We start from the raw sequence: 22,396 nt of genomic DNA on the forward strand, positions 1-22,396 counted from the left end.
GTGCCGGCATTTAGAGATGACATCATCTGTGAACAGGTCCCGGGTCACATGACCCAGTTTACGTGTTTCCACAGAGCCCTACCTGAGTCCTTCCCAGAAAAAAACCTTGCTAGGTACCCGGGTTGAGCCATTTCCACTGACGAAAATCCCGAGTTGGCGCGCATTCATGTGCAAAAATGTGATTTTCATGTCAGTGGAAAAGGAGTGTTAATGAAAAATGTTGTATAACTTTTGTTACATAATCATAAAAAAGGAATTGTGATTATAGTAAATTGTTTTCTGGGTTTGTTGGCAATAAAGATAAAGGCTGCTAAATACAGTAGTTGCAAACCAACTTTACGTAAAAGCACTATACATTTACGTCTAGGTATAAGACAGGCATAGTAGTAATATTTTTAAAAAGACAGAATACAACTTTACACTTTCAGAACTGTTAATTGGCAATATATTAATTGTTCAAAGGTTATTGTCTGTATCATTTGTCACTTGAATTTATTTCAAATAAAATAAAATAAAAAATGTTCTTTAAAGTGGGGTTTTCTGTATAGCTCTTAAGACATGATATTTAGAAGAAGTATCCAGTCACTGGAAAAATAACAAAAACACCTGGTAAAAAGTATCACAACAAAACTGAGTCTATAATATACAGTAAGCCATAGTTCATAGTTAAACAATACCGGTGATCCACAAACATAAAACACTGGCAGCAAGAAAGAGTTAATAACCTAAAGAGATTTATCAAAGGTTGGAATTAGATCAAGTGGAGAAAGACAAAGGGAGTTATTCAGAGTTGTTCGCAAACCCAGGGTTGGCAACAGAAATCTCGGGGCCCCACACAGTGACATCTCTGGGGCCCCCTCAGATATATATATATATATATATATATATATATATATATATGAATGCAGGGATGGTTGTGCTATCAATGTCCTTAAATTCACTGATTAGATCGTCCACAGTTCAAACGATGCAAGTGCTGGCACTCCAAAAAACAGCGTAACCACAGCTGTAATATTCCAATGTGCACTAAAAGAGAGTGAAGGCGCACTCAATGAGCAAGTATAACAGGTAATTTATTACAATGATAAAAGCTCACATACATCTCAGATTAAAATAGCCGGCTCACGAACACATCCAAAGTGCCTCCGGATAGCAGCGTGTGAATTGTTCTCTGCCGCTCAATCATCAGATAGTCTCATCAGCGTGTATGCTTGTGGACTCCGCAACAAACTCCGATCACTCAGAGCCGTCCTTCCCGGCCACGCCCAACGCGTTTCGTCACTGCCGGACTTCGTCAGGGGGTGTGGTCTCGATCACTCCAACTCACGTTTTTATATCACATATACCAATTGATTAATTAATAAAACACTATTGGTTTAGGCTAATTTATGCCGTAAGCACTTTGATCATCTGTCTAAAAATGCATTTATACACATATACATTATATTCATCAATTAACTAAGAGAATAAAACGTTCCTATTCAGCATTTAAAACGTATACTTAATCATTTTAACACGCTTATCCATTTATAACGGATCAATCAATTACCTTAATTAGAAAACCAATACAAATGTCACAAAAGAACTAATTCTATGACAATCACCATAAAAAACATCACTTCACATTTAAAAATTCGGGAAATATAATTATATCGATCGGCTTTCATAATAGTTACTATAATAAAAGAGAGAGAAATTAGTATTGTATGAAGTCTGTATCTACAAGAGACTGACATGGGCGGACCCAGTCTCTGACGTAACCCCCACTGAAAACACAGTCTTCTCGCAGTACAGGTACAGCTGCCGGAAGCCGCACCGGCAAATTGATCAGACCGATGAGCCCAGTGGAGTCACACCAGACACCGGTTACAATAAAATTGCACCTAATCCATCCACATCTGACCCATATTAGACTAATACTGGCAAAATTATCTATGAGCTAACGTTCGATACTTAAAAGAGACATAATAAGGAGGAGATAACGCTCGTAGTGTAAAAATCACTGACATAAACGAACCCTCATTTTAGTATAATCGCTTCATTCTTTTCATAAAGCTTGATGTTTTAACCATTACTGCATATCCTAATGGTTGGAGAGGTTACCTCATTAATCATGTAAAAACGGTACTATATCATAAGTCTCATTTAGACCATATGGTGAAAGGGTGTTTAATTTATGGATCCAAAAGGTTTCTCTCTTGCTTAATTGTTTCAAGACATCTCCTCCCCTTTCTGTCAGCACAACATGTTCTAATGCTTTAAACGAGAATTTATCCAAGGAAGAATTACAACATTTAATAAAGTGTCTGGGAACACTATGATTAATCAATTTGTTGACAATACTACGTACATGCTCCAATATTCTTAGTTTTAGCTGGCGTTTCGTTTTTCCTATATATCTAGCCCCACATCCACACTGTAGCATATAAATAACACATGTTGTCTGACAATTAATAAATCCCTTTATGTCCCATGATTCTATGTTGTCTGTACTCCAAATCTTTTTTCTATCTTTACTTACATATTTACATACTTTACACTTATTACAAGGGAAACAACCATTTATATTATCCAACCATAAATTTTCTTTTACTGTTTTTAATTTAGTTGGTGCCAGCTTATTTTTTAGCGTAGTTGCTCGTCTAAACACCAGTTGTGGTTTCTGAGGGAGTATTTTGTTTAGAACGGGGTCTAATTTTAGCACATCCCAATGTTTATTGATAATATCCCTTATCTCCCGATTTTTGGAAGTAAAGATAGAAAAAAGATTTGGAGTACAGACAACATAGAATCATGGGACATAAAGGGATTTATTAATTGTCAGACAACATGTGTTATTTATATGCTACAGTGTGGATGTGGGGCTAGATATATAGGAAAAACGAAACGCCAGCTAAAACTAAGAATATTGGAGCATGTACGTAGTATTGTCAACAAATTGATTAATCATAGTGTTCCCAGACACTTTATTAAATGTTGTAATTCTTCCTTGGATAAATTCTCGTTTAAAGCATTAGAACATGTTGTGCTGACAGAAAGGGGAGGAGATGTCTTGAAACAATTAAGCAAGAGAGAAACCTTTTGGATCCATAAATTAAACACCCTTTCACCATATGGTCTAAATGAGACTTATGATATAGTACCGTTTTTACATGATTAATGAGGTAACCTCTCCAACCATTAGGATATGCAGTAATGGTTAAAACATCAAGCTTTATGAAAAGAATGAAGCGATTATACTAAAATGAGGGTTCGTTTATGTCAGTGATTTTTACACTACGAGCGTTATCTCCTCCTTATTATGTCTCTTTTAAGTATCGAACGTTAGCTCATAGATAATTTTGCCAGTATTAGTCTAATATGGGTCAGATGTGGATGGATTAGGTGCAATTTTATTGTAACCGGTGTCTGGTGTGACTCCACTGGGCTCATCGGTCTGATCAATTTGCCGGTGCGGCTTCCGGCAGCTGTACCTGTACTGCGAGAAGACTGTGTTTTCAGTGGGGGTTACGTCAGAGACTGGGTCCGCCCATGTCAGTCTCTTGTAGATACAGACTTCATACAATACTAATTTCTCTCTCTTTTATTATAGTAACTATTATGAAAGCCGATCGATATAATTATATTTCCCGAATTTTTAAATGTGAAGTGATGTTTTTTATGGTGATTGTCATAGAATTAGTTCTTTTGTGACATTTGTATTGGTTTTCTAATTAAGGTAATTGATTGATCCGTTATAAATGGATAAGCGTGTTAAAATGATTAAGTATACGTTTTAAATGCTGAATAGGAACGTTTTATTCTCTTAGTTAATTGATGAATATAATGTATATGTGTATAAATGCATTTTTAGACAGATGATCAAAGTGCTTACGGCATAAATTAGCCTAAACCAATAGTGTTTTATTAATTAATCAATTGGTATATGTGATATAAAAACGTGAGTTGGAGTGATCGAGACCACACCCCCTGACGAAGTCCGGCAGTGACGAAACGCGTTGGGCGTGGCCGGGAAGGACGGCTCTGAGTGATCGGAGTTTGTTGCGGAGTCCACAAGCATACACGCTGATGAGACTATCTGATGATTGAGCGGCAGAGAACAATTCACACGCTGCTATCCGGAGGCACTTTGGATGTGTTCGTGAGCCGGCTATTTTAATCTGAGATGTATGTGAGCTTTTATCATTGTAATAAATTACCTGTTATACTTGCTCATTGAGTGCGCCTTCACTCTCTTTTAGTATATATATATATATATATATATATATATTTTTTTTTTTTTATATATATATAGCGCAATGGAAAGAAACTGTTAATAAATATATATATATATATATATATATATATGTATACAAAAATATAATTATGTATATCTCTCCTTCCTCCCCCACACCACAGTCTGTGTCTCCCTCTTTCCTTCCTCCCACATACTCCACATTCTGTCTCTCTGCAATTACTCCATATTGCATTCCCAGCTACCCCTACCCCATCCCAAAGGGTATCCGGACTCCAGGTCGACAGCACAAAGGTCGACACACCTTAGGTCGATGCCAATTGGTCGACACACCTTAGGTTGACATTGACAAAAGGTCGACATGGACAAAAGGTCGACAGGAACAAGGTCTACATGGAAAAAGGCTGACATGAGTTTTTCACGATTTTTTTCTTTTTTTGAACCTTTTCATACTTAACGATCCACGTGGACTATGATTGGAACGGTAAAGTGTGCCGAGCGAAGCGGTAGCGGAGCGAAGGCACCATGCTCGAAGCATGGCGAGCGAAGCGAGCCATGCGAGGGGACGCGGTGCACTAATTGGGGTTCCCGGTCACTCTACGAAGAAAACAACACCAAAAAAACATAAAAAACTCATGTCGACCTTTTTCCATGTCGACCTTGTTCCCGTTGACCTTTTGTCCATGTTGACCTAAGGTGTGTCGACCAATTGGCGTCGACCTAAGGTGTGTCGACCTTTGTGCTGTCGACTCTCAGCCCCAGACCCATCCCAAAGCCCTGCATCCGCTCACCAAGCTACTCTTACCCCGGGGAGAGACTAACCTGCGCTGCATTACCCATTATCCAGGCCCGATCACTACACAGCAGGAACCATGCGGCCCTCACACCTCACCAGAAGAGGACAGCGCAGGGCACAGGAATCCTGGCCAGGAGAGCTGCTCCCATGTCCACTAACTGCATACAACAGAGCTGGACCCAGAAGAGCAGGCGCACACTCACGCCACACAGTCACTGTGTGTGAGAGGCTCCTGTCACTCTGAGGCGGCGCCCACACCGCCTACAGCTCACTGCCCTATTTGGACAAGACGGCTCACATCCCTACCGGACACTAAGAGGCGTATACTTGGGGCTCCTCTGATCCTTGGGGACCGGTACAGGTGTCCCCTTTGACCCCTCCTGTCACCGGCCCTAGGCAAACCCATGTTGCACTGCAGGTGGGGCAGATATTACATTTGCAGAGAGTTAGATGTGGGTGGGTTATATTGTTTTTGTGCAGGTTAAATACTGGCTGCTTTATTTTTACACTGCAATTTAGATTTCAGTTTGAACACACCCCACCCAATACTAATCTTTCTGCACATGTTACATCTGCCCAACCTGCAGTGCAACACGGTTTTGCCCAACTGCTAACTTTTTTGGTGTGTTAACAACTCTGAATAAACCCCAAAGTACCAACTAATCAGATCCAATAAATCAGTATGTAATCTGACAGTAAAGAGTTGATTGGTTGGTACTTTATCTCTCTCCAAGCTTTTATAAATCTCCCCATAATTATCAGACCATAATTGTTTTACTTGAGATGTCCGCATGATATATATATATATATATATATATATATATATATATATATATATACACTGCTCAAAAAAATAAAGGGAACACTAAAATAACACATTCTAGATCCGAATGAATGAAATATTCTTATTAAATACTTTGTTCTTTACACAGTTGAATGTGCTGACAACAAAATCACACAAAAATTATCAATGGAAATCAAATTTATTAACCCACGGAGGTCTGGATTTGGAGTCACACTCAAAATTAAAGTGGAAAAACACACTACAGGCTGATCCAACTTTGATGTAATGTCCTTAAAACAAGTCAAAATGAGGCTCAGTAGTGTGTGTGGCCTCCACGTGCCTGTATGACCTCCCTACAACCCACACAAGTGGCTCAGGTAGTGCAGCTCATCCAGGATGGCACATCAATGCGGGCTGTGGCAAGAAGGTTTGCTGTGTCTGTCAGCCTAGTGTCCAGAGCATGGAGGCGCTACCAGGAGACAGGCCAGTACATCAGGAGACGTGAAGGAGGCCATAGGAGGGCAACAACCCATATATATATCATGCGGACATCTCACATCGCTGGGCAGCGCTCAGTGTGTATGCACCTTTAGAGAGTTTGCTGCAGATAAAATAATACAGTCAAGCTGATATTATTTATAATTTGAGTAACACAGGGTGTAGATAAAAAAATAAATAATTATCCAGGAAACCAGCATATACAGTATTTGTGTGGTGAGCAGAATATGCCATTTGCACTTAAGCCTTTCCTTACAAATTTAATTGAAGCTTGTCTTATGCATAGATAATTTTCTGTAGTATCCACCAACACAACCACCACACACATAGGGGTATATTTACTGAAGTGCAAGTTTTAGGAAAGTGGAGATGTTGCCCATAGCAGCCAATCAGATTCTACTTATGTATCTAGCACCTTCTAGACCACAGGTTCTCAAACTCGGTCCTCAGGACCCCACACAGTGCATGTTTTGCAGGTCTCCTCACAGAATCGCAAGTGAAATAATTAGCTCCACCTCTGGTCCTTTTCAAATGTGTCAGTGAGATATTAATACACCTGTGCACTTGCTGGGTTACCTACAAAACATGCACTGTGTGGGGTCCTGAGGACCGAGTTTAAGAACCACTGTTCTAGACGATAAAAGCTAGATTCTGATTGGTTGCTATGGGCAACGTCTCCACTTCTAAAAACCCGCACTTAAGTAAATATACCCCACAGTGTTTGCCCACTGAAATTAATTAATTGATGTATTGATGGAACTGTTGGGGGGCGCACACACTGGGGATTGTTTGAGCAAGTGGGGCCCCAAATCTGTGTCTTGCTTAGGGCCCCATGAAGTCTAAATCCACCTCTGGAGGTTTCTGTCCAATGCTGCTACGGCAAGCACACTGTGGCAAGTCATGAACTTAATTGTCAGACCTTGTGTATAATTTTGAACATCTTGATGTGTAACTGCAGAAGTTCTGAGGGACATCTTGTATTTTGTGGGTGTAAACAGAAACAATGACCTTTCCTGAATATTTATTAGAGCTAGTAAACATCTGTTTTGCTTCAGCAAAACACATGCTGAAATATTTATCCACTTTCTGGCTGCTCTGAATGTATCCCATTGGCTCTGAGATCACCATCTGTTCACTACCAATGCAGTCCTAATTCATAGTAAGCTGTCAAGTGGAATAATCCATCACCAACCAGGAGGTACTACAGCAACATTACTACACAGACACACCAACCGGTTCAGGTGATGGTATAGGAATCTGATGACAGCAACTACATTTCTGAACAGAGGGTTACTAATGATAAGAAGGATCAAGCTATAGGACCCGTGTGGCGGAGTAAGCATAATACTATGCAAAATTCATAACCCATGACCAGCTAAATTCAGCCTAGTTACTTACCAGTGAAAATTAATTTTAAGATTTTTATGAGTTGCTTTTTATTATGTGATTTATGAGAGCCAAGGTATTTGTCCCAACATCTTCCGCATCTGCCGATAATTGAATTTGTGCCACATGCCTTTTTACCTTTTCTGGACAGCTGAGAACCCTTATCATTGTCTTTGGCTTTACTGCCCCCTAAAGGCAACCTAACACAGAGCTTTCCAAGCTGGTCACCACTGTGCTCTGGGGATGTGCATCTTTGACTACACCCTCCCTGGTCGCCTCCTCTTCATCTGTGCAACTTCCTCCAGTCCACAGAAAGAGTCTTGACAGCGATAAATACTTAAAACAAGTACAAGAAGCAAGTATGCCAAATATCTCAAGTAGTTTCTCCACTAGCAATTAATGATCCTTCCAGGCAAACAAGCTTGACAGTGATATTTGTTTTCCTAATTAATAGTCTGTTCCTGCCATGTGACTGCATATGTCTAAGGACATTAAGTCATGATCATATACAGTTCAAGACTTATCAAGTGAATGTGCATTTAAGAAACAGTTGTGAGCCTGTGAAACTATTATAGGTGAGAACTGCAGAATAATGTACGGATTGATTCTGACCAATGAGCACCATTTCTAAAACCAGAGCATCTGATGAAATTTGATCACCAAAGGCTATATATATATATACTAGGTGATTCATCGCGCCCTACGGGCGCTCTTAACACCGTCGTAAGGGGCAACGCCCCTGTCAGCTGAGGGATGGTGGAGGGGGCAGGAGGTGTTGTTAGTGGTGGCTGTACATACTGTGTGGGGGTGTGTATTGAATGAGGTTAGGAGTAAGGGTGCACAGTGTGTGTAGTAGAAAATATTGTTGTTGAGGTGTGTGCAAAATGGGTTGAAGTGTATGTGACAGGGGCTAGGTAGGACAGTGTGGTGGATGTGATTGTGGCTTCTGTGGAGGGGCTTAGGAGTTATGTGAGAGATGGTGTAGGCTTTATATGTGTAGTGTGCAGTATAGTGAAGGTAGAGTGGTGTATACAGTGTTTGTGAAGTGTAATTGGGGTGGGTAAGATGGTGTGGGTGTTGGGTAATTAGGCAGGATGCTGTAAGGGTGCTGCTTAGGGTTAGCATTGATGGATGTTATAGTGTTTGTGGGGTTGATGGGGAATGGGTGAGAGTGTTGTAAGGTGTCATGTAAGTGTGATTGGGACATGGTGAAGTGAGCAATATCAGCTTGCCTTCCAGTTTCCCCCTCCCCCCTTCCAGCACGGTAGCAGGCATTAAGAACCCCCACCCCACCACCACCAGCAAGAGGCCCAATAGCAGCTCAACTTCCGTCGGCGCGGCAACACTGTAGATGGAAGGGGGGGCGGGCGCGCTAGCCGCGGACTAGCTAGCGGCCGTGTGTGGCGCCGTCGGCGCGGTAGCACCTTAGATGGAAGGGGGGGGCGGGCGCGCTAGCCGCGGACTGGCTAGCGGCCGTGTGTGGCGCCGTCGGCGCGGCAGCACTGTAGATGGAAGGGGGGGGCGGGCGCGCTAGCCGCGGACTGGCTATCGGCCGTGTGTGGCGCCGTCGGCGCGGCAGCACTGTAAGAGCAGGAAGGGGGGGTGGCGGGCGGGCTAGCGGCTGTGTGTGGCGCCGTGGAGGGTAAGGTGGTTGCAGTAGGTGGTGGTGGGTGTTTGCAGGAGAGGGGTGTGTGGGTCTCCTAGCTTACCTGGCAGTGTGGTGTGTCTGTAGTGGTCCGTTCTGCTGTGCTGAGACTGGGACAGGGCAGGGTCTGTGACTCCACCCAGGTGGGCTGACACTGGTACAGGGCAGGCTCTGTGACTCCACCCAGCGTTAGAAATGCAGACACAGAGTCACAGGGCTAATATATAGGAGATATATATATATATATACATACATACATACAGTGGGGCAAAAAAGTATTTGGACAGTCACCGATTGTGCAAGTTGACCCACTTAAAAAGATGAGAGAGGTTTGTAATTTCCATCATAGGTACACTTCAACTGTGAGAGACAGAATCTGAAGAAAAAATAACTACTCGACAATAGGCAAGCAGCTTGGTGAGAAGAGATCAACTGTTGGCGCAATTATTAAAAAATGGAAGAAATACAAGATCACTGACAATCTCCCTCGACCTGGGGCTCCATGCAAGATCTCACCTCATGGGGTATCAATGATCTTGAGAACGATGAGGAATCAGCCCAGAACTACATGGGGGGACCTGGTCAATGACCTCAAGAGAGCTGGGACCACAGTCACAAAGGTTACCATTAGTAACACACTACGTCATCATGGATTGAAATCCTGCAGTGCCCGAAAGGTCCCCCTGCTTAAGCCAGCACATGTCCAGGCCCATCTAAAGTTTGCCAGTGACCATCTGGATAATCCAGAAGAGGATTGTGAGAATGTAATGTGGTCAGATGAGAGCAAAATCAAACTTTTTGGTATAAACTCCACTCGCCGTGTTTGGAGGGAGAAGAATGATGAATGGCATCCCAAGAACACCATACCCACTGTGAAGCATGGGGGTAGAAACATCATGCTTTGGGGCTGCTTTTCTGCAAAGGGGACAGGACGACTTATCCGTATTAAGGAGAGGATGAATGGGGCCATGTATTGTGAGATTTTGGGCAAAAACCTCCTTCCCTCAGTAAGAGCATTGAAGATGAAACGTGGCTGGGTCTTCCAGCATAACAATGACCCCAAACACACCACCCGGGCAACTAAGGAGTGGCTCCGTAAGAAGCATTTTAAGGTCCTGGAGTGGCCTAGCCAGTCTCCAGATCTCAACCCAATAGAAAATCTGTTGAAAGTTGAAAGTCAGTGTTGCCCGGCGACAGCCCCAAAGATGACAGATCTATAGAAGATCTTCATGGAAGAGTGGGCCAAAATACCTGCTACAGTGTGTGCAAACCTGGTCAAGAACTACAGGAAACATTTGACCTCTGTAATTCCCAACCGAAGTTATATTATAAAGTATTGAGTTAAACTTTTTGATTGTCCAAATATTTATTTTCCGCAATATACAAATAAATTGTTTAAAAATCATACACTGTGATTTCCTAGTTTTTTTTTCAGATTCTGTCTCACAGTTGAAGTGTACCTATGATGGAAATTACATACCTCTCTCATCTTTTTAAGTGGGTCAACTTGCACAATCGGTGATTGTCCAAATACTTTATTGCCCCACTTATATTTGTATATATATATATATATATATATACATATAGAGAGAGAGAGAGAGAGAGAGAGAGAGAGAGAGAGAGAGAGCTGAGGTAAGAAGTGGCACTCAGAGACTTCAGCTAATGCATCAAAACATTAGGACGCAATATCAGAGAAATTGTTGTAAAAACTGATATTGCGGGGTTTGGCAAACACTCTAAACAACATTTTCTCAGCAGAAAAAATGGCTGCTTCAGGTGCTTGGGATGCACTACTTGTGAATACCTCCAGGTTGGGGACACGGTGGTGCATGCCCAATCAGGAAAGAGGTTTTAGATCAATTGGCCCCTAACATTTACCTCAAGGGTTGTAATCTATGTACTGTTTTGCCCTTGTGGGTTACAATATGTTAGAAAGACTACTTGCCAATTTAAGGAGAGAATGGCGCAGCATAGAACTGCTATTAGAGCTGCCATTTCATCTGGACACAGTGATCAACCCATGGCCCGGCACTTTTTGGCATTGGGTCATGGAGTAGCCTCTATCAGATATAAAATCATAGACCATGTACCACTCACAATCCGTAGGGGCAATTGACATAAGAAGCTCCTTCAAATGGAAGCCAGATGGATTTTTAAATTAGATACACTCTCACCAAAAGGGTTAAACGAACATAGGGGCTAAGTTGCTTTTTATAAACTGCACAAATGGTATAAATGTTTGGCTAGTTAACAATATAGCTTTGTCCATAGGTTCGATAAGTGGTACAGCCAGGGTCGGACTGGCCCACAGGGGTACAGGGGAAACCACCGGTGGGCCCCACTGCCTGGGGGCCCTACTCCTCCTCTAGGGATCAGGTTCCAGACTGTGTTCTTGAATTATACATTATACATATGTTACCTTATACTGCACAGGACTATGGTGTATTCTCTACAGTACATTGACAATATTTATCTGGTACATTATCATGCACGCACTAGCAGTATATATATGTATATATATATATATTTATTTGTCAAGTGGTAGCGGCTGGCCATACCCCCTCTGGGGACTGACCACACCCCTAGACATGGGACCCTACCATTGCATTCCCTGGTGGGCCCTTCATGCCTCAGTCCGACACTGGGTACAGCTATTATAGACCTTGTTCTATAGTTATTTTATAGCTATTTCATAGCAGCCTAAAAAACAATTAGCCATTGTAATACGTTATATTTTTGTATAATGTCTATGGGGTATATTCAATTGCGATCGAATTGCCTAAAATGTCGAAAAACGGGTCATTTTCGACACAAAAAACCTGTCCAATTTGATTCGACAATTCAATACAGTACTTTTCGACTAAAAACCTGCCGTTTCATTTTCGACTTTTTTCAATTCGACATTTTTTCAATTCGACATGTCTGCAATGTTAAAATGCGACTTTTCGACAAAAGTATATTCAATTGAAGAATGTCGATTCGACAACAGTGCTTTTCGACAGTCATTTTGTCAATTTCATTCCGCCTCATTTTTTTGTCGTGATCTAATACATTTTTTTTTAAAACATGTATTTTTTGGTGCTTTTTTTATTGCTAATAGCAAATCTATTTATATTTGAAGGGATTATCTACTTGGTTTGTCTATTTAGGAGCCACAAGTATTATTTAATCGATTTTTTAAAAGAATATATATTTTTTTTACTAACTACAATAATATGGAGAGATCAGAGCATGTTTTTCAGTTGGAAGGGGTGTGAAATGGTTAAAAATCCTGCAAAAAAATGCGTGGGGTCCCCCCTCCTAAGCATAACCAGCCTCGGGCTCTTTGAGACGGTCCTGGTTGTAAAAATACGGGGGGGGGGGGGGGGAATGACAGGGGTTCCCCCGTATTTTAACAACCAGCATCGGGCTCTGCCAGCATGCGGGGGAGGTTTGCTCTGGACTTGCGTCTGAGCTGTCAGTCAGGCGGCGCACTCGAGATACAATGTAGCGCATAGGCGCTCCATTGTATCCAATGGTGGGAACTTTGCGGTCAGTGGTAGGCCGCGAGGTTATGTGGGGTCACTCTTGTGGACTACCGCTGAGTGCAAAGTTCCCACCGTTGGATATAATGGAGCGCCTATGCGCTACATTGTATCTCGAGTGCGCCGCCTGACTGACAGCTCAGGAGTGCACAGCCAATCAGGAGAGTGCCATGACATGGCGCTCCCTGATTGGCTGAAGGGACCCTCTTTGACAGCAGTCACGGGGGGTCCCGCCAGTTGGGGAAAGGGGTCCCATATGTAAACATGGGACCCCTTTCAGTGCGTGGATCGTGTTTTTTATTTTTTTATTTTGCCAAGTACGTGGATTACAAACAGAAGAGGACCGATCTACACTGGATTGTTGTGAGTATTTACAGGTACCCCGTGGATTCTACGTGGAGAAGGGGGCCGACTCTTCGTGTCAACATAGGTAAGTATGTATGAATGTAAGTGTGCATGTATGTAATAAAGTTATACTACCACGGTGTGTGTGTTTTGTTTTTATTTGGGTATTTTTTTTGTAGTAGAACTACAGGTACCAGCGGGCCTGTTTCCCCCCGCATGCTGGTATTTGTGGTTCTCCAAGTACCAGCTTGCGGGGGAGGCTTGCTGGGACTTGTAGTTCTGCTACAAAAAAACAATATTTTTTTTGTCACAAAAGGCTATCAGCCCCCCATCCGCCGCCTTTGGATGGGGGGGACAGCCTCGGGCTTCACCCCTGGCCCTTGGGTGGCTGGAGGGGGGGGGACCGCCAGGCCAGGGGTGACTAGTTGGGGATTTAATGCCACGGCCGCAGGGACCAATATAAAAGTGTCTCCCGGCTGTGGCATTATCATTTTTCCCCCCGTATTTTTACAACCTGGACCGGCTCAAAGAGCCCTAAGCTGGTTATACTTAGGAGGGGGGACCCCACGCATTTTTTTTCAGGATTTATTGAACACTTTTGTGCCGTCTATGAAGTCGAATCCAGGCCGCCCACTATTCGTCAATTGGTCCGTTTTTCGACAGCGGGACTGTCGAATCCGTTATTTGTTGAATATGTCAAATTCGGGTCCCGGCGGGAGGGTTTCGCCTGTCGAAGTGTGTCGAATCCAAAAACGGTCGAATTCCAGCGGGAATTCAACCGCAATTGCATATACCCCTATGTGTTTCTGGTTGTCTAGTTTGTTAGTTTAGGTGTGGATATAGAGTTCACAAAAAATCACCATGTGGTGTTTTATATCTATTTTTTTTCATAAAAGGTGTTCTGTTTCTGCTGTTTTATGTCTTCATACTGTATTTGTTACGGTATGGTTTTTAATTATGCATATTTCTTTATGTGTATTTAGTATAAGTACATGCTGATCCATGTAATTCTGTATGTGGATGGTATTATGCGCCTCACGTTGGCTGTATCGAAGATGATATTTTGGCCGCGCTGTGGCTAAGTGCAGCGCGATGTGTATACATACTATTGTGAGTGTTTACAGGTTACCATGACAACGCCGCGAGACGCATTCTCTCCATCGGCGTCCCGGCGCTGCCCGGCCAGCGAGGCGTAACTTCCGCCCTCGAGTGACGTCGGAGTGGGGGGAGTGGCGCCCGTGCTCGGATGGATGGCGGGAGCCGGCGGAGGTTCGGATTGGTGGGGGTATGTATTTAATGTGTAAACTTTCATTGTCTGTTATATCCTGACGAAGGGGGAAACCCCGAAACGTTGATACATTAAAGCTTCACAGCTTGTTTTGATGCATTAGCCGAAGTCTCTGAGTGCCGCTTCTTACCTCAGCTCTGCATTTGTGGGAGGCAGTTCCCATTAAGAGGACACCAGAGCAATATATATATTGCCTCTAATGGTGTTTTATTCTTGTATATTATCACGTTACTACACTATACTGTTTGAATGTATATGTTTTCCAGTTACTATGCCAACAGAATGGTGAGTCAACGGGTGCGCCGTGGTGTGCGCTAGACGTGATGACGTCATCATAGGGAGCCGCCGGGTCGGGTGCGTGGTCCCGTTACCGGAGTGGCGCCATTCACTGATGGGTGGGGATATAAGGTAAGAGTTTGTGTCTTTTGTATGTATTAAGCCTGATGAAAATGCCACAATAAAGGCATTGAAACGTTGCTAAACCGCTTGCTTGGATGTGAAATCTTTCCTGACTGGAGTGCCGCACCTTATGAATGCATCTATCTTTACTTGTGAGGGCAACCAGCAAAGCAACTATTCCAGCTACAAAGAGGAGTGCCGGTAATATAGATTCATATATATATATATATATATATATATATATATATAAAGGAGATATCCTTCCCCACCTGTGGCTCAGGTGTTAGCAGCGAAGGAAATGAGGCGGCACTCCGTGGACTTGTGCAAAAAAAGTTATATGTATTTAAAACATAGTGACATCAAAATTACATCGTGTCAAACAAAACAAAAGGCAGGTATCTTACGACGTTTCAAGGCATGGCAGCCTTTTCATCAGGTAAGTGAACCCTGGTGCTGTGAAAGAACAAAGAACCAAAAGGTTCACCCTGGCATTGATTTACTCATTGTTTTCTGAGTGCCGGATGTTCTTTGTTCTATATATATATATATATATATATATATATATACTGTGTGTGTATATATATATATATATATATATATATACTAGATGATTCATCGCGCCCTACGGGTGCTCTTCACACCGTCGTAAGGGGCTCATCCCCTTAATCCTCGCACGCCCTTGTGGCGTGCAATATTATTATTGTATGGAACCTCTAATCATAATTGTGTGAGTGGTTAAATATTGCACGGACAAAGGGTGTGCTAGGGTTAAGGGGTCGAAGCCCCTTGCAACGGCGTGAGGTCTGATGAATCACCTAGTAGGTGCTGTGGTTGGGGGAGTGGTGAGTGCAGAGGAGACGAGGATGGGGTCCGGGGTTGCCGCGGATGGGGGTTCTGCGTGTGGGGGAGGGGCTGGTGCGGTGGTGCCGCGGGTGGGCAAAGGTGCGTAGGTGTCGCGGGTAGGGGGCTGGAGCCACCGCGGGTGGGGGAGGAGCGGTTGTGGGGGTGCTGCGGGTGGGAGAGGGGTGGGTGCGGTGGTGCGGCGGGTGGAGGAGGGATGGGTATGGGGGTGCTGCAGGTGGGGAGGGGGTCTGGAGCCACCACGGGTGCTGGAGGGGGGTGTGGGGGTGCCGCGGATGGGGCCCGGAGGTACTGTGAGTGGGGGAGGGGAGGGTAATGCTTCTCCTCCTGGAAGCAGCTAAGCTGCTGTCCTCCCTTTGGTAGTGGCTCTCCCGGAGACTCACACAGCAGCCAAGCAGCCAGTCACTATTGTTAGTGCCGGTGTCCCAGGAGACCGACAGCCGGTAGCACGACAGCCGGGAGGGGGGTGAGAGGGGGCGGCAACGCTCCATTCTCTGGGTGGAAATGGAGCATATTGGGGGCGTGCAAACCCAAACTGTAGGCTGGTAACGCGCGAACAGGGGCGTGTCGGAGTTGCGCAGCCACTGCGACAACAAAAATGGCGCCGGGACTCCTGCAGCCACAGCTGCGCCAGCAGGGGTCATCCTTAAACAAGCAGAAATTGCGTGCTGTTCGCAATTTCTGCTTGAAGCAGCGGGGGAGGCGCCGGTAAGCATGCTGGGCGGCCTCCAGCATGCGTGCTAATGGTTAGCAAATTCTGCTGATTAGCAGAATTTGCTAACCTTACTGAATTGGCCCCAAAATACACATTTATTACAAATTATAGTGCATCAGGTTTAAATAAGTATTATTTACACAATTTTTGAAAACAAAATCAACACTTTGGGGAAGTCTTTTTTTATTTTTATATTTAAATGTATAAAACTCTTTCTCTTACACTACTCACAGGACTTCACAGTCCTGTAAGAGAGGTGCCATCAGCAGTGGGAAGGCATTACTGGGGATAGGCCGTTACTGCTGCCTGGGAACAGGGAGAAACTGGGGGGAGGCGTGGCTGCATGGATATTCTTTTCCTACAGCCTTGGGTCGGCGATACTGGCAGGATTGCCAATTATCGACCCGCAGGGAGATACAACTGCAGTAATCCATCAGAATTCAAGCTGCAGGAAGAGAATTTCCGGCTGGGGGCATAAGATTCTCATGGCACCCCTTGGCCTAGGAAGCCATGAAAAATACACTGAGGAGGACATGACCAGAGAAAGTATGGGAACCTCTGAGTTAAAGATGCCATGCATCTTGTTTTCATCTCCAGCACAACTAGAACTATTTAAAGTTACACAGAACAAAGAGGAGCAAATTCCATTGGATGACAAGCCCTTGCATTCCCTTGTACTTTGTATTCAGATTTTTGTTAACTTAAATTAAACTATTATAGTTTGATAATCAGTGGTACTGGCTGTTTAAGGTTTTTTATTGACAATATTACAGTGCTGTATAAGTCCAGTCTTAGATTAAACACCATGGAAAACATAAAGATAATAATATAAATTTACAACCTGTCAGTAAAGGTGATGAGAACCATGGTCATTAGAGCTTGCATACACTCTGAAAAAGTTTGGATAGCTCTATGGCTGTTTGCATCATTTAATGTTATCTGCCTGTGTTCCTGCTGAAACTGGCATCATGTCATTGGATATTAACATCAAGAGATGACCTTCATCCAAAACATTGACCAGGAATGCCCACTGAAAGATGAAATGATCCTGAGAACATCCAACATTACATTTCTTTAGCATAAATACTACTGTTATTTTTATTATAGTGTGTCGCACCTAATTCAATTTGCATCTCTGCATACCCTTTTTTATTATTTATCACTCATTTTGCACTACCTGCACTGCGTCCATATTTATTTTGTTGATACTATAACATTTTTGTAACATCACTTTGTGTCTCACTGATGTCATTGGTTTACAGTTAATAGATAACCAACTTTCATGTGAATGTAACCTATCACTAGTTTCAAATAAAGACTACGGTACCAGGCTTATGAAAATGAAAGGTGCTATGTAAATTGCTTTATCTCCAGCAGATGTCAGTAGATACTAAGAAGTTCCAATGGGTTACATGCAGTAGACTGGGCCTGATTTACTGTTGAACATAAAGATGCCTAATTCCTGTGTGTGCAAAAATGCATCTGCATGCTTCTGTCAGCTATGGGGTAAATGTAATTGCCTGTGAACAGCAGCCATCAGCAGGTTCCCTGTTGTTCTAAAATAGCATTACTTGACAGGACAAAACCAGGTGGGTAATATTTCAAGGATCTTGCATTCACTAGCGATTGTACAGACATACCTATTTTGCAGCTGTCACTGATCGTTTTCTCTTGTTGGCGTAAAAAAAATCGAGTACAGTCAAAAGTCACTGAAGCAAAATTCCACACAGTGCATGCAGACAAACCAAAGCCCTTGAGTTTGTTTAGTACAGGCGCTGCTTCAGCTTGAAGGACTCGGTAAGCCTGACATTGGCTGTCTGTTTGTAGAAAGTACAATATGTTATTTACACAGTTGACAATATCTGAATTACATTTCAAGGATAACTCTGCTGCTTGGCACATGCTTCTATACATGTCACATGCTGATATATATGTCACATGCTATGCTTTACAGGCAGATGTAGGATATTTATGTCAGACCACACCAATACATGCTCAGCCAAATGCTCGCTGAGTTCTTTGCCCACAGCAGCATATCCACTCATACTGGGATCAGTTTGCCAGTACCGGGTAATAGTAATTATCCTGCTTTCTCTTACGTCCTAGTGGATACTGGGGATCTGTACTTTAGTACCATGGGGGGTATAGATCAGGTCCACTGCAGCCTGGCACTTTAAAAACCTTTAGTGTGTATATGTGTGTGCTGGATCCTCCCCTCTATGCCCCTCCTACCAGACTCAGTTTAGAAAAATGTGCCCAAGGAGCCGGGTGCATTTCTCTGGAGCTCCAGAGAGTTTCCTTTATTTTTTATTTTAGTTCTTTATTTTCAGGTAGTACTGGTTGGCAACCAGGCTACCTGCTTCGTGGGACTTAGAGGGAGGACCGAACCAACCTCCTGAGGGTTAATGGTTAATGGTTCGTAATCCAAGCTGGCAGGACACTGAGCTCCTGAGGTGCTGTTTCACCATACTGTGTGTACCCATGCCAGCAGATAGCCGCCACCTTCTAACAGATGCCGAAGATCATCAGGTGCGGTGAGTGTTTATCATCGGGCTCCCGGTTAGCGGGCCCCCGGTGCGGTTTGGCGGCATGTCACGCGGCGGCCATGGATGACGACAGTGGCAAACGCAGGATTTGCATGGGGGGGTTTCCAGAACTGGGCGGAGCCAATCACGGGGGTGCGGACTGAGGTGACCCAGTATATGCTGGGTCCGTAAAACTAGTGTGTCTGTGTGTGTGTGTGTGTGTGTATATATATATATATATATATCTACACATATATATATACACACACATATATATATATATATATATATATACATACACACATACATATACACATATACATAGCATATTACACATGCATATACACATGTGTGTATATATATATATATATATATATATATATCATATGTGTGTGTGTTTATATGTATGTATGCAGGGTCGGACTGGCCCACAGGGGTACAGGGAAACCACCGGTAGGCCCCACTGCCTGAGGGCCCACTCCTTCCTCTAGGGATCAGGTTCCAGACTGTGCACTTGTATTATACATGGTAGATATGTTGCATTACACTGCACTAAACTGTTGTGTATTACTGTATTTCAAGCCTCTGTGGAGGCTGGCCACACCCCCTTTGTTGGCTGACCACACCCCTAAGTATGGGCCCCAATCACTGCATCCCCCCGGTGGGCCCTTCATGCCCCAGTCCGACACTGTATGTATGTATGTATTTATGTATGTATGTATATACATGTGTATATATGTATGCACATGGATATATGTATGTATTATAATTAAAATAAAGTAAACTTTTATTGCACTTACAAGTGCCACCAGGAAGACAGCAGGCTGCAGAGGACGCTAGACAGCCATTAATAATACTCATGCAGCTAAAAAAAAAAAAAAATTTTTTTTTTTTTAGTGGAGGGGGGTTTCTGGGTGCTCGGAAACCCCCCCTGGGTGCGCCACTGGATGAGCTGCAGTGCCCGCCACGGACTACACTGGCTCAGCGAGTTTAGGCTCCACAGTGCTCACTGTCATTAGGCTTTGTGTGTACTGTTCAGCCAGTATAAACATTTGTGGGACCGTGCGATGCACGCTGCTCCTCCACGGACCCACACTGTTGCAGACTCTGTACTGGTACCAGGGGGTCATAGCATAGGGGGAGCACATCAGTGGTAGCGCCGCTGCACATATATAAGGTGATACACATATTTTTACACACTGCGCTGCTGTGTTTTGTGTGCCGGTCTCCGTTTCTCAGTGTCACTCCAGGGGCTCTCTAGGGTCTTTGTGGGGGTGTTTTTTCAGTGAGCTGCGCTGTATTACAGTTTTGTACATTATGCCTGTTGACATGGTTATGTGTGCTGCTTGTAACTCTACCCCTTCTTCAGCAGGGTCCCTTGTGTGTGAAAAGTGCTCCTTACCTCCACAGGGACACAGTTCACACACACCTGACTGGCTAGATACTTTTAAAAGCATGACTCAGAATGTAAATTCAGAATTAGCTGCAGCTAAAAAGGAGAGACAGGTGTTAAAACAGTCTATTGATTGTATGGCCAAAGCAGCAGATACCAGGAAGGCTTCTTAGCCCCCTCTGTTGGTTTCACATAAACGCTCACTGCCACAGGTTCTGATTTTGATCAGCCTGATATGGATGATGATGATTATATGGATGAGGACATCTCTCTGTTCCCCGGGGTGGAGGTCCTCATTTATGCTGTAAGAGAGGTTCTTCACATACCAGATCAGGAGGCAGAACCTGATGAGGAGTTGTACTTTAATGTTAGACCCAAGACCTCAGCCACATTTCCTGTGTCTAAAGAGTTAAACTCCCTGGCCTGTCCATAGCTCCGAGGGTCTTCACCAAGGTCATGGCGGAGATGATGCTGCAACTGCGCATGATGGGAGTCAACATACTTGGACGATCTCCTGATAAAGGCTATGTCCAGGGAGCGTCTATTGCAAAGCATCGATCTGAAGACTCACCTGCTTACGGATCATGGGTGGATCCTAAATTTCCATAAATCTCATCTGGAACCAACCCAATGTCTTCAGTTCCTGGGAATGATACTGGATACAGTGTCTCAAAAGGTATTTCTTCCGATGGACAAGGCTTTGGCTATCTAGGCTATGGTCCGCTCAGTGCTCCGTCCTCGCAAGGTGTCCATTCATCTTTGCATACGCTTGCTGGGCAGGATGGTTGCTGCTTATGAGGCAATCCAATATGGCAGATTTCATGCCCGGCCATTTCAGCTGGATCTGCTGGACAAATGGTCGGGGTCTCACCTTCACATGCATCAGGAAGTGACGTTATCACCAAAAGCCCGGATTTCTCTATTATGGTGGCTACAAGTTCCTCACCTGGTAGAAAGCAGGAATTTCAATATCCACTCATCGATTCTACTCACAATGGATGCCAGCCTCCAGGGTTGGGGGGCTGTGACCCAAGGGGCCCAGTCCCAGGGGATATGGTCAGTTCGGGAATCTGCACTGCCGATAAACATCCTGGAACTCAGGGCAATTTACCATGCTCTTCTGCAAGCTTCCCATCTCCTGAATGATCAGGCGATCCAGGTTCAATCGGACAATGCCACGGCGGTGGCGTACATAAACCGACAAGGGGGAACAAGAAGCAGAGCAGCAATACGAGAAGTGTCAAGACTACTTGACTGGGCGGAGGCCAATGCAAGGGCCATTTCAGCCATATTCATTCCAGGAGTGGACAACTAGGAAGTGGACTTCCTCAGCAGACACGACCTCCATCCGGGGGAATGGGGACTACATCTCCAGGTGTTTCAACAGTTAATTCACCGGTGATAGATCTGATGGCTTCTTGTCTCAACAAGAAGCTATGCCATTACTGTTCCAGAACGAGGGATCCACAGGCTGTAGCAGTGGATGCGCTGACAGCACCGTGGATGTACCAGTTTGTGTACCTGTTCCCTCCTCTACCACTAATCCCAAGGGTTCTAAAAAGACTAAGAAGGGAAAGCGTTCAGGCAATTCTAAATGCTCTGGATTGGCCTCGACTGGCGTGGTACTCGGACCTCCTAGCCATGGCTCTGGAGGATCCCTGGCCTCTGCCGCTTCAAAAGGATCTTCTTCAACAAGGTCCGTTCGTCTATCCAGACTTACAGCGGCTACGTTTGATGGCTTGTTAGTTGAGAGGGAGATTCTAGCGTTATTTTTTACCATGGTCCTGGCCAGGAAGATGGTTACGTCTAAACATTATCATCGTATCTGGAAAAAGTATTTTTCCTGGTGTGAAAGTAGAAAGGTTTCTCCTGTGGAATTTAGAATTGGTCGTTTTCTACTTTTCCTGCAAGCGGGAGTGGATATGGGCCTACGTTTAGGCTCCATCAAGGTCCAGATTTCGGCGCTATTTTCTTCCAGAAACAACTTGCCATGTTGCCGGAAG

At 43.9% G+C, this 22,396-nt stretch overlaps 1 protein-coding gene across 7 annotated transcripts in view; it reads right to left on the bottom strand.

The window, feature by feature from the left end:
• The window catches only part of SHOC1 (shortage in chiasmata 1), a 642,525-nt gene that overhangs the window by 251,390 nt on the left and 368,739 nt on the right, over positions 1-22,396 (bottom strand). For all 7 annotated transcript variants that reach the window (XM_063914688.1, XM_063914690.1, XM_063914693.1 and 4 more), the window contains one exon: positions 18,116-18,292. In XM_063914688.1, coding sequence (XP_063770758.1) covers positions 18,116-18,292 — 177 coding nt within the window. The remainder of the gene's footprint in view (positions 1-18,115; positions 18,293-22,396) is intronic.

The sequence above is a fragment of the Pseudophryne corroboree genome, chromosome 1 (assembly GCF_028390025.1).
Source record: "Pseudophryne corroboree isolate aPseCor3 chromosome 1, aPseCor3.hap2, whole genome shotgun sequence".
NCBI lineage: Eukaryota > Metazoa > Chordata > Amphibia > Anura > Myobatrachidae > Pseudophryne > Pseudophryne corroboree.